At 43.2% G+C, this 13,071-nt stretch overlaps 1 protein-coding gene across 1 annotated transcript in view; it reads right to left on the bottom strand.

The window, feature by feature from the left end:
- Nucleotides 1-12,149, bottom strand: part of LOC115400270 (rho guanine nucleotide exchange factor 26) — a 29,197-nt gene extending 17,048 nt beyond the window's left edge. The window contains exons 1-10 of the mRNA XM_030108032.1: nt 11,976-12,149; nt 9,604-11,145; nt 8,624-8,675; nt 8,360-8,502; nt 5,742-5,798; nt 5,195-5,355; nt 2,347-2,499; nt 2,028-2,157; nt 1,458-1,532; nt 676-765 (exon numbers count right to left, since the gene is read on the bottom strand). Of these exons, the coding sequence (XP_029963892.1) occupies nt 676-765; nt 1,458-1,532; nt 2,028-2,157; nt 2,347-2,499; nt 5,195-5,355; nt 5,742-5,798; nt 8,360-8,502; nt 8,624-8,675; nt 9,604-11,055 (2,313 nt within the window). The 5' untranslated portion in view covers nt 11,056-11,145; nt 11,976-12,149. The remainder of the gene's footprint in view (nt 1-675; nt 766-1,457; nt 1,533-2,027; nt 2,158-2,346; nt 2,500-5,194; nt 5,356-5,741; nt 5,799-8,359; nt 8,503-8,623; nt 8,676-9,603; nt 11,146-11,975) is intronic.
- Nucleotides 12,150-13,071: the final 922 nt, after the last annotated feature.

Raw genomic sequence — 13,071 nt, 5'->3', positions numbered from 1 at the left:
TACATTGTAACTTTTATCTTTTATTGTTTCTTATCAATCTGTTTCATTGCCAGCTGTGTATTATTGTACATTTTAAGCATTTTGAATTGCTTCATTGCTGAAATGTGCGACACAAACAAAGCTGTCTTGTCAGGGAAAGTTGGATAATGGTAGAATTCAAATGAAATAACCTGACAGACTTCTCTTTTTTTGTTGCCATTTTTTATCAGTTGATGTTCAATTCTTGATAGATATGAACTTACAGGAAGCAGGAGGACTGCTATACGCTGACTGGAGGTAAAACATGACTAAGTTCAAGCTAAAAATGTGAAAAATCCTCCTCTGACTATTTCCAGTCAGAGCTGCCACCTAGCAGATTCAGACATATTCTTTATAACATATTTTAATGGTTTTATTTTGTACAATCAGTTGGAAATGTTTGATGCAGATTATATTTCTGTTTTTTTTATAATTTGACAATTTATTATGTTTTATTGTTTACATATTATATTTCAAGTTATTTTCTTTGTGAAAGCATCTCCTTTTTCGGTCTGCTTTCTTATAAAACACTTCATAATGCAGTATTAAAAAAGTGCTACAGAAACTGAGCTCGTCACTGATTTAAAAAGTAGGTTGATTTGTTTGAGATCACGCTAAATATGTATCGGTTCCATGTGTTTCATGCTACACACATACCTTGATCTTGAAATCCAGCTGAGAGTTGATGGTGTACATCATTTCTGTCCTCTCCATTGTGCGAGCTCCTTCGTTGCACTTTCTCACCACCTGATCACAGAGAAGTAGAATTTATTTATACAAGAGTGGCTCATCTTTTCAATTTCATCCAGTTACTGTAGCATAAAAGCAATGCTGATCGGCTGCAGTCTAAGTGATTTGTTCATACTTATCGGCCACACAGAAATATGGAAATGTATTGAAGTGATGTTTAAAGCCTCTGCCTCACTGGACAGCGACAGTTCAGTACAAGACGGAGACATACGAATGCAAGAAAATAATCAATTTTCACTCCTGAATTATTTGTACATGTTGCGCAATTGTTGCAAGAGTGTCACATCAGCTAAACATAAAATTAGGTTCAACGTTAATCTTGAGTTTGTAAGATATTCACACTACAGAAAATTGCGACTTTCTGGTAAATGCAGCTGCCTTTCTAAAGATGTGAAAATGTTGTGCAACAGTTACAGGAAAGCCACATGACAACAGAGAATTCTGGACCGTATAAATCTGAAATGTCTTCCCTGTCCAGTTGGACACTAAATTGAAAAGAGGATTGCAAAAAAAAAAAAAAAAAATATTTTAGGCATCATTGTTTAGTTTGAGGCTTTTGTACAAAATTAATAGTCTAAATTATTTGAACATGAAACAGTCCTATTTGTAATTTGTCACAGTTCAGTCAGATGACTGTAATGAAAGCAGCATGATGCCTTCAGTATTTATCTGGTAAACTGACCACTGACCTTGCTGACTGCCTGTAAAGCTCTTGTACACTCTTCATACTGCGCCGAGTCTTTTGGTGTCTTTTGACAAATTGTCTGTAAAACAAGGATTCAACACACAAAAAAATTAATTGATAACAAGCATGCAGAATAACACACATAGACTCATCTAAGAAAAAGTCTGACAAAACATTGAAGCTGTGGGAAGAAAAGACTCGAAAAACCAAAACTTTCTCAGGATCTGAAAGTCTCTGAGTGTACAATCACAAACCTCAGTGTCCCGAGAGACAGTGACAGAGGGCAGGAGAGGAGGGAATAACGTCAAGCAAGAAGGAGGAAGAGAGGGAGGGACGGTAGAGACGTGGCGCCAATGTAAACATGAAAACTGAAGGGAAAGAAAAACACTGAAGGAGGACAGAGGAGTGAAATCAGCTGAGGTTAATAAGGAGTGATGTAAGGCCGCGTGCACATCTCTGAGGTCAAAGGTCATCTGATGCCGAATGAGGGAAGCAGAAACAAACAAATGGGTTGCATAAGAGGCCATCTTGTCATCACAAAGTTTGTGCTACTGTATGTCTTCGCTGGACTCACATCCATGAGAAGAGGCAGGCGGGTGATCCTCTGCATGGGCAGGATGAGGAAGGAGATCATGGGCAGATTCCTGCAGTCTGGGTGGCCCTCGATCCTGGTCAGCACGTCCTTGAAAGCCGGATTCTTAGACCTGCAACAGAGGAAGACATGGGTTGACTTGATGGCGAGCAGGAAGAGCAGCCACGCTGGATGTAATCCATGAATGACGAGATAGGAAAAGCTATTTGTCTGTGTGTGTGTGTGTGTGTGTGTGTGTGTGTGTGTGTGTGTGTGTGTGTGTGTGTGTGTGTGTGTGTGTGTGTGTGCGCGCGTCACTCACACCAGCCTCTGCAGGGTTCTCTGCTGGTAAACCTCGTTGGAGCAATACGTGACGTAGGGATCAAAGTTGGACTGAGCGTGTTTGCAGACGATGTCACTGATGTCGTCGATCACAATATTCTGCTGGTGCCTCTCCTCCAGTTCCTTAAAAAACCTGAATAAAAGACAGTTTAAGATGAAGACGAGATCACACTATCCAACTCAGCTTGGGCCGAGATGAGCTCATGAGATGAGATGGGCTCCAGGTGAAGGCGACACAAGTCACTAATGCGCAACCCATGAGTCACACACCGACAAAAATATAGGTCGTAGTGACCGACACAAAGTCAGGAAAGTACGAAGAGCTGCCGACGCCTCACCTCTACACCCACTGTACGATGACAGCAGAGGAACTCCCCACCACTTAAAATAGACACAGCCGACCATTAACCATAACACAGAGGCTCTTCCTTTTCCTGAGATCCACCAGATGGCCGGTTTAATGGCTCCCTGCATGTCCCACTTCAAGAGAATAAGTGTTGTTGCGTGCATAGGCTAAGGTGGCAAACAGGAAACTGTTGTACAGACACAGGACGCTGACCTTGACCGGCTACATCAGGATCGAGCTCATCAGCAGAAGCACCCCTGGAGCCCTGACCCCACCTCATTCCTGCTCACCACACACACACACACACACACACACACACACACACACACACACACACACACAATCACTGGAAAATGATGCTATCTTTGACGTCGGAGCCTTGCGTCTCAGCGTGACCCTGCACTCTGTGAAGTTTATCCTTTCTAATGAAGGCATGAGCACATGATAACATGGAGCAGCTTCTGAGCTGGATCAGGTCAAGGCTTTGGCCCAGCGTTGTCATAGGTGAAGAAGTGGAGGCAGAGGAGATAAACCAGGGAGGGAAAATTCAGCAATGGTAACAGAAGGCCACTGACTAGGTTATTTTATTTAATTTTTTTAAATGTTGTATCTGATAAAATGTATAAACACTTTCAGAAAACACTCTCTGGAGGGGGGGGGGGGGGGGGGGGGGGTCCTATGTATTTGGGTAATGGTCTCCTGCCATTGTGCCTGACTTGTGCATAGGAATGAGAGCTGGGGAGTGAAATGGGCTGCAACATGTCTGAACAAAAGCACAACACAAATTGCTGAAGAATTTACTAATACCACCATCTATGCAAATTGCAAGCCTGAGAAACAGCAGTGCTGTCAATCTACACGTACCTAATAGCCTGGAGACAGTGAAGGGAATTATCTGGTAGCACTGGGTTTCCACAGTTTCTCCATATATTGTTATAAATTCAATATAAACAGAGAAGACAACCTTAATGCAGTTAATATTTTGGTGTTACAAACTCCTTGAGCAAATATCATGAAGAAAGAGTAACAGAAAAGGCTTGAATTCCCAGCACTTTGTTACTAAACCATAATAAATTAACTATTTAACAAAAAAAAAAGAACCCAATAAAAAAGGCTTTTCACATGTGCATTTTTGCCTGGGGTGAAGTAACACCCAGGGAAACAGTAAAAGGGTCGCGTAAACTCATTTCACGCTTTGATTTATTAACCCAGATTTTGCTGTGAGGCGTCACTCTGGAGCACACACTTACAATGAGAAGAAGAAAAAGTTTTCCACTCGACTCTGTTTCACTGGCTAAATGTGATCTAAAGTGCGGACTTACTGGAGTCGACTGTCTCTAAAACAGGACACCAGACTTCAGGGTAGAAAAGCCTCTAAAACTTGAACACTAACTTGAAAAAGAAGGATTTTTTTTTTCTTTGTGATTGATAAGCAAACTACAGTTTCAGTGAAGTCTGTTCTCAATGAAAACACCTGAAAAATGATGTGAAATGTTAACCTGACACCTCAGATAAGCCCATAAAGAAACTGTCAATCATTTGTGAAAATGACGTCTGGCTGAGCACAGAACAGCTGAGGCAGCACAGTTTTCCCAGGTCTCACTTTTTCTGACCTCGGATCCATGAATGTTTAACTCAGAAACAGTAATTTATGACTATATGGTCAAGAGTGTTATTTAACGGTCGTATAGACCATATAGTGGACACTATTACTAAAATGGAGAGCTGAACTCAACGGGATTTCAACAGGAGAATGACATCTCTCATTAACTTGTATGAAACAGGCGTCCGCTTCAGTGCTTTCAATCAGTGAAGTATGTATGTACTCCATAATTGAGAGGAACTGTGTCCTTTGTTGTTTGCCTCAGACTGTCTTTCACTTCTTCCCCGGCTCTGTTCTCTCTCTGGCCCCACAAACGCTCACATCCATACTGAAAAAACCCAATGCTGCATGAACACCATGGACTGATGAAGAGAACTCCAGCTAAAGTGGACGAATCTCTGCAGACAACGACACAAACATCCATCCATCCTCTGTCCCGAGAGCTTGGTGATCTTCACCACGAAAAGAACCATTTTTGTTCGATTGGTACTGGAAAATATTTGTCTGGTGACACAATAAATATTCAACTTTCAGTTGGAGTTTTTTTATATATACAGAACAGATGACATGTCGTCACTGATTTCTGCCTGTTAATATTGGACATTTCATTAGTTTAGGCAGAAATTAGCAGCTCTATATTCTATACCTACTTTATCCAAGTTTTGAGTCAAGAACAAACAAAATTGGAGATGACAAATCAAACAGGGAGGAAATGCGTTTAGCACATGCTTCTACTGTGATAAATAAGAAATATATCAACCTCAAGAATACCTAAATGAAGCCAAACCAAACTTACACATGATATACAAGATATAAATCTGTGCATAATAGAGTTTACAATGCTTATAATTCAGTGCACACACACACACACACACGTACTTTTTGCTTGCCTCGCAGACATCGGTGATGTTTGAGAAGAGGTGGTGGTGCTCAGTCTTAGTCATGGCATCGCTGAGCTCCGCAGAGTTCTTGAACATGCGGATCAGGATTTCCAGACTGTGGAGATAAGAGTGCTCCGAGGAGATCACCTCAAAAATGGCCTGAGGAAGGAAACAAAATAACGCAATGAAGGGAAATCAGCAAAGGGCGGCGCAAATTCCAGGTTCATTAGCTGGTCTGTGTAATTAACATGTCTGACATATTTGTGAGCTTCGGTGATGTTCGGCATGTAAAGAAACAAAGCCGTGAACATTTAAGTCTTCATGAGTCAGCCTGTCTTTCCCAACATGCCGTGCTTCATCACGTGTCCACTTGAATGAATTTCCTCCTGATAGCCAAACAGCTCATGATGCAGATTTCCTCTTGTACTCTTAATGGGGCTTTTATTTGTTGTGCGTCGAAAAACAAGCTGCTTGACCTCCGTAGTGCTGGCTGACCGTGAGCTTATAAAAATGAGGCAAAGAAAATAAAAGAATAAGACTCCTACCTCTTGTCTTTTGCGCTCCTCCTGACTTATCAGGTCAGACAAGCCACTTTTTTTCACCTAAACAGTGAAAAAAAAAGAGAAAAAAACAAGGGATGTTTAAAGTTAAAAAAAAGATTACAAACACTTTGCAGACTGGTTTGTTTAAGGTCACAAGCCACCTGCAATTCTTGCATGGGTGTGCTCTGTCGCTTGTTTTTGATTGTGAGTATTGTCTCAGCGCACAAACAAAAGGAGCACTTTGCATACCAAACTGAGAGAGGAGCCCATGAGGTTGATGAGGAAATGACAATCTTCACTACATACGGAGGCGCAGGGTGAAAGCACGAAACCCTGAACCAGGAGCGTCAAACATTCACCAATAAACCTCACAAAGAGTATTTAACGAGATTCTCCACTAAAAAGGTTAAGGCTACTCTTCTTCATTTCTTCACTGGGGATCAAACAAGACTAGTAACTAGTAGTAACTTGGCTGTAAACATAAAAAGGTGTGCAGGGTGCGACTGGTGGCATGTGGCTGGTGAATTTTGGTCTACAGATTTGTTAGTAAATCTGTGGCTTTGTTAGACTGAAGATCCACTCGATAAAATGTATTCCTCCTTCTCATGTTTCACTATATTGAACCAATGTTCCTGCAGGAGCAGATCTGTATTGAGCTGAACTAGTTCATGCAAACAGGTAGAGAAATCCTGTCTTGCTATTTCCTTATTTCCACTAGCTTCCTATCCGGTTCTGTAGAAAGGAAGAGGGAAGTGATACCACACTCCCGGAGGAGCAGTATCACTTCTGCAGGAGTATCTGCCCCGCAGTGCTCAGCAAACAATGAGAACAAATACATGCAGCAGATCAAACATATCAAGTGGTTCTTCAGGTTAATTCCTTTCCCACAGACAGACATGAAGAGTCATAGCTCTCGCTTTCGTTTCTGTTAAATCTCTGTGCTTCTGTAGCAGCTTTGCTTTAAGCAGCTTTGTTTTTTCGAGTTTTTAGAGTAGGAGTAACAATGTGTCCTGCTCTATCAGCTGCAGTCGGCCCAGATTTGCAGTTTCATTTTAGTTTCACTGGATGTAACTAGAAAGTTACCAATTAGTTATTATTATTCAAAGTCAACTCAGTGGCATAAATAACACGAATGAATGTCAACTTTGATGTTTGCTATTTTTAAACATGGACAAGATCAAAATTTCAAGACTTGACTTCAATCACACTTTACTCCATGACTACCACACCTCAAAAATACTGAAAAGACACGAGCCTAACAAAGTTTGCTGAATAGGTACCACTTATACATCTGATCCTTTGTATTATATTCAGAACTGAACGTCCTGCTACACCAGGACAATCACAGCATTGTGGGACGATTTACTTGAAAACAAAAATGAAAGTATACTACATGTGTTGAAAGCTCACGAACCAAAATTTATTTAAAGAAACTTTCTGGTTAGCTTGAAATGATCGATGTTTCATCTTTTTCTTGTTGAAATAAAAAAATGAACACAATTGTTCTCTGTTTCAAAGTTTCTTAATTCATATTACTAAATATTCCTAATTCTAATCCTAATTCATGAGAGCCTGAGTGCATTCACCCTGAAACTTCAGAACTAATCATAGCTGACACTTCATGTTTTTAGTCAGCCAGTCTTTCCAATCGATTCAGAATGCAACACATAACTCTCGTTCTGGCTTCCCGTGCATTTCAAAATTCATTCTGGGATTTTTCAATTTGTTTTTTCAAATCTTGAATGTCCTCGCCCGCCTTGCCTCTCCGAGCTGCTTCACTGCTTTGCTCCTCAGGTCAGCTGATCAGCTGCTTCTGGAGATACCGAGGTCTGAACAGACGCTCAGAGGGCACGGAGCTTTTCTGTTGCTGCCACTCCAAAATTCTGGGACGAGCTCCCACTGAGTGAGCCCTTTCACGAACACTGTCCATTTTTAAAACTGATTATAAAACTCATTTTTATTCTTTAGCTTCCATCCGAGCAAGAAAAATTTCAATTCTTTCCATGTTATTGTTTTCAGTGTTTTTAGGCAGTGGTTTGTTTCACAGTGCTATATAAGTTAAATTAAGATAAGCTGAGCCTCACTCACATCGGCACCTGTATTTGTTCCTACACTTCTAAACAAGTAAACAAGTAGATGAGAATACCTGAACAGGAAACTAAATTAGGTCCACTATATTCCTATGTTGTTGTTTTTCCCCCCATTCCAAGCCTTAACTAGATTATGTAATGCAAAGCCACCACCACACGTTTCCCTTTTCCCAAGAGGCAGCATTTTAAGCATATTTGCAGTCTGACGACTACACAGGGATTTAAAGTCTGACGACTACGAGGGGTTTGCCAGCATGTTGGCACTGATCCCAGCAGGGCTTCCAAAAACTTCCTGTGGGCTGTGTTGTCTGCCTCCCAGCATGCTTGAGTGTGAGAAGAAGCACTCCCTGCAACGGGGGGCAGGGGGATGCAGAGACAGTGGGAGGATGGGTATACGCAGTGGCCAAACTGGATATGACAGCATTCTTTAAAGCACTCGCATTCCAAGACCCAACAGACACGGCAAAAGATTTAAGCAGAGGAATGGGAACAACCCTCCTTATGTCTGTGTGCATGTGTGTTATGTCTGACCACGCTGAGCTGGCTCCAGGAGGTGCGGATGGGTCGGTACTGAACCACGATGCCGTCATCAGGTTTGGCCTCTTGAGCATCGGGGTCCTCGTCGGAGTCGTTGTGTAAAGCCTTCTCCTGATAGTTCTGGTACAGCTCCTCCTCTGAGACACACAGAGAAGCTGTCATTATTGCAAGAAATAGCTCAATAAAAAAGACAAAATAAACAGTCAGTGAAATGAAAATGAAAATCTCATGAAAACCAGACAGATTCGAGTTTCTCACCCTCACTATCAAACGTCCGCTGACTGGTCAGAACCTTCTTTCTGTCTGGACTCTGAAAAACAAAACCAAATCCCAGAGTTACAAGACATTCAGACACTTTTTTTTTCTTTCTTTTTTCTAATGGAATAAGACTCGTGCACCCTCCTGTCACCTGTCATGACCTGCGGCTGCTCTTTCTGCTAACCTCTTTCAGTGACCCCGTCTAATTGCGGCACCACCGTGTGCTTATGTGTGGGCACAGTGTCACATTACGTCATGTCTCCTAACAACTGCTTTAATTGTTTCCTTGTAAGGCTTTGTCCCAAGTTCTGCTGCTGGTGCTGCCAAGACTGCCTGCCTCATCTGTTCCACAACACTCCATCTCTGTCGTGATTTCACTGCTCAGACTTTAACCCCAATACTGAACGTCCAGGTCACGGCACTTAGCAAACATTAAAAAGATCACAGAGGCTGCGAAATCAAAATGTCTCGTGACTAACTAAACAAACGCAATGCGATGCCAATGTTCACAGTGGATTTATAAGATTGTTTATGCAGATCAGAGTTAACTCATCATTGAATCTCATGTGACCATGACTGAAAGCATTGTACGCCCCAGATGGGACAGCAGTCACGGCTCTGATCACACACACTCAAATTCATACCTACTTGCAATTTCAAACCGCAAAATAACCTCAAGTGGATGTTTTTGGGCTGTGGGAAGAAACCAGAGTTCCTAAAACTGTAACCACACTCAGGGAGAACATGCAAGCGTTGCATGGAAACACGGAGAGAATTGTTAAACTTAAGAAAACTCACTACTTTTATCTGCTTTAAATAAAACAACACTTCATAAGAGCTGCATATGTATATGTTAATTTTAAAGGGTTTCCATATTCCATTGGTATAAAGTCTTGAAATCCTTTTGACTTGAGGAAATCCTAACAATAAACTCTCTGAACACACAGATACATTTTCTTCACAAAAACACATTCACCCACCTTGTTTCTCTCCTCACTTTTCAGCTTTTCCAACACAGGACTGACAGCCTTTGAAATCTTGGGGCTGACAGAGCTGGGCGTCCCGGGGCTCCCAGGTTTAGCTGCTCCAGAACTAGTGAGGCTTCCGGTCCCTGCACTGGCTGGACTGCCCGACGAAGTCAAGTTATCCATATCTGACCCTTTAATGTCCAGCTGCGACAGCTGAAGGGTCCTTGGATCCAACGTTGGGACCTCTAGCTCTACTCCACTCACAACAGCTCTCCTGTAGGATGTGCTCCTCAAGCCTCTCCTCAGCATTCCTGTGCCCTCACTCTCCCCCTCCGTCTCCACGCCATGGCCCCCTCCTGTAGAGAAGTAGGCCCCTGTTTCCACCATGCTGATGGCTTTCGCCGCCCGCTTGGAGGGATCCAACCCCAGCAGCCCTGCCAAGCCTTGTCCCTGAGTGCCAGAGGCGGCCGTCTTTGTCAGTCGAACGTCGGACGCTAAACCCTTGGGAATAATCTGCTGGGTGCCCATCTTCAGGGCAGCGGGGCTGTGGGTGCTGAGGACAATGGAAGGCGAGGGGGAGATGGATGGGGAAAACGATGGTGTGGGGGACAGTGAGGACACGGAGGAAGATGAGGAGACATGTCTGGCGTCTTGTGAGGATGGAGGCGTGTACATCTGAGACTGCCTGAGCAGTGGCTGGCCTCTGTCTGCAGGTGATGGCGAGCGAGGGGTGGGGGGGTCTGAGGAGGTTAAGGAGGACAGAGAGAGGATGCTGGAGTTGGAACTGTGGGAGGGGGTGAGGGTGCGGCGGGTCGGAGGAGAGGAGCTGGAAGTGGACGAGAGGGAGGACAGTTCACAGTGGTTGCCATTGTTAGGCGTGCGTTGAGGAAAGACAGGTGAAGACCGGTCAACTGAAACAGAGTCCAGGGAAGATGAGTTTGTCCCAAATGCTATCTGGTCTATTTGAGAGTTCACAGCCAAAGAACCAGAGACGCATTTCCGAAGGACCTTAGGATGCTTCTCCGGCCATATCGAGTCTCCGTTAGTGGTTTTTCCCTTGGTACCGGCTCCATTGCATACTCTGTCGGTCAGTGAAGCAGACTTTTTGTCCTCAGACCTAATCTTAGACAGTGAGAAGCGTCCACTGGAAAAGTGTCCAATACTGATGCTTCGAACTACTCTGGTCTTCCTTGAAGGTTTGTGTAAAATGTGCTTTAGCACCGTGGGGTTCCTGTCCGAGCACGGCGACGCCACCACCAGCCTCTCAGCGGGCTGGCTCAAGGTGAACGGACAGCCATTGTCCTCCACGGGGAAGTCCGTAGTCATGACCCCATTCATGTGGTAACTGTGGGGTCTGCTTTTGGGTTTGCTTGAGCCCTGACGACTATTACCATTATCTGGACACCGTCTCCACAGGGGCGTGATGTTATTATTGGACAAATCCACATCATTGCCAATATCCATGGTTGCCGTTGATCCGCTTCTTGCTTTAATACATCCAAAATTGCAGGTCACAGTGCAAACACTGCAGCCCGGTGAGAATCACTGTTGGAACTAACCGAAAAAGAGAAATCATAATCAGCTTAAAGAAGGACTGTCAAACTCATTTTTGTCAAAAACTACTAAACTGCAAAAATATCAACATCAACTTTATCTTAACACAATCTTTTACACAGATCACTGTTTTTTTGTTTTTTTTTTAGTTATTGTTTCCCAATGCATCATTCAATTGGATTTACTCAATTGGATTTTACTATTTTTAAAAATTCACCTTTACTGTTGTGCTGTGTTGCTAATTTATCAGCAGAGGAAACAAGTGTTCACTGCTTCACTGCTCAGGTCTCGGTGTCTTGTTATGTCTGCTACTGTAACTTCAACAATGTAATCCCTGCAGTTACTTTAACAGAAACCCCTCAGTAAATATGTTTCACCCTATTGCCCGGACTGGAACCTCTGACTGATCAGTTGTGGCCCAGAGGCAGTGTGTTTGATACTCCCGGTTAAGAGCTTCTCAAAGTTTACTCATTAACCAGGCCCGAGAGCTGGTCCTGGCAGCTGGACTTAAAGAAACAGGGGGACCATTTGGTCAAGCTCCAACAGGAGGCAGCCCCAGAGGACAGCTGAGGTCCTTTTGTATGTGCTCACTGCAGTGAAATGCCCCAATTACAGCACAAAGCTGCCAGGATATTGTTAGCTGTGGGGAATTACTGTAATATAACAAAAAAGAAACACAATCACAACAAGTTCAGAATATGAGTTCAGAGCATTTTTTAATCACTTCACTATAAGCTCTCTGCAGGGATAAGTAGACGGAGTATATAAATCCTGAAGAGTCTCCGCGGGGGAGGTGAGCGGTTTCCAGCAGGTTGTTGGATCAAACTTACCTCTAATCGGCAGATCCGCTGGAGAAAGCCGTCATTGCTCCCGTGCTGTCCGTAAACAAGCGCCTCTGGCTTAAAACTTGCAAAATGAATGAGCCTCCCTGCTCATGGTGTCGAAATTGAATGGAGTTTGTAGAAGTGGGCACGCAGCCGGAGTCGTCGGTCACCTCGGCTGGAAACTTGCGCGCGTCTGAAGCGCAGCGGAGTGCGCAGGAGTCGGCAAGCAGGAGGAGGAGGAGGAGGAGGAGGAGGAGGAGGAGGAGGAGGGGAACATTCCCAAGTTCACTGGAAGTCAACACAAGTATCTGATTAAAAAAAAAAAAAAGGCTCCAGAAGTAGGCTCAAGGGGGGAGAAATCATTTAATTTGTTCTCACGTTAAAATTATGCAACTTAATTACACTGATATGTGAAATGCGTCTTTTTCTGATCAGACAAGGTCTTTCAAATTCTGTGTAGCCGATTAAATACCAGATTCTCTGTGGGACTCAGAAACGCATCAAACCTTAGAATTAGTTGGATTGCCTTCTTATAAAACGGATTAATTAAAAATAACAATTCAAACCAGTGTTTATTGTGACCATTGAGCCATCAAAGAAGCTCTCAAGTCTGTTTGTTGTTCTTCTTCTCAGTTTTGGATAGCACTTCCCACATTTATATTGATGCATTTTGGACAGTCTCTTCACTCCAGAGACAGTGTTGCTGTTGGACCACTCACTCATCCTCTTGTCTGTTAGTCTTATTTTTCCTGACTTTGGCCTGTGATGGATTCCCATGCTGTAGGATAAATGTAAGACTCAGCTGAAGCCTCTTTATTCAAACAGCTTTTCTTTTCAGTGAGCTGATAAATAAATACGTCCAGTCATGTGAACGAAGAAGTGGTTTCCAAACGCTTCAAAAAGAAACTGTGAATAGAAAGTTACATCCGATGAGCTGTGAATGGACCTGTTGATCTCGTGCGCCATCGCGTGGTTACTGGTGAAATTACAACAGACCAAGACTGAGTCATAAGATGAGTGCACTGCCTCAAGCATTTCTTTTGAATCTGCTTTCATCCAGGGGACAATATTCTACGCATTTTTACTGAAATTAATACAAATT

The sequence above is a fragment of the Salarias fasciatus genome, chromosome 14 (genome assembly GCF_902148845.1).
Source record: "Salarias fasciatus chromosome 14, fSalaFa1.1, whole genome shotgun sequence".
In the NCBI taxonomy this organism is placed as follows: domain Eukaryota; kingdom Metazoa; phylum Chordata; class Actinopteri; order Blenniiformes; family Blenniidae; genus Salarias; species Salarias fasciatus.
This window is presented reverse-complemented; position numbering and strand designations above follow the sequence as displayed.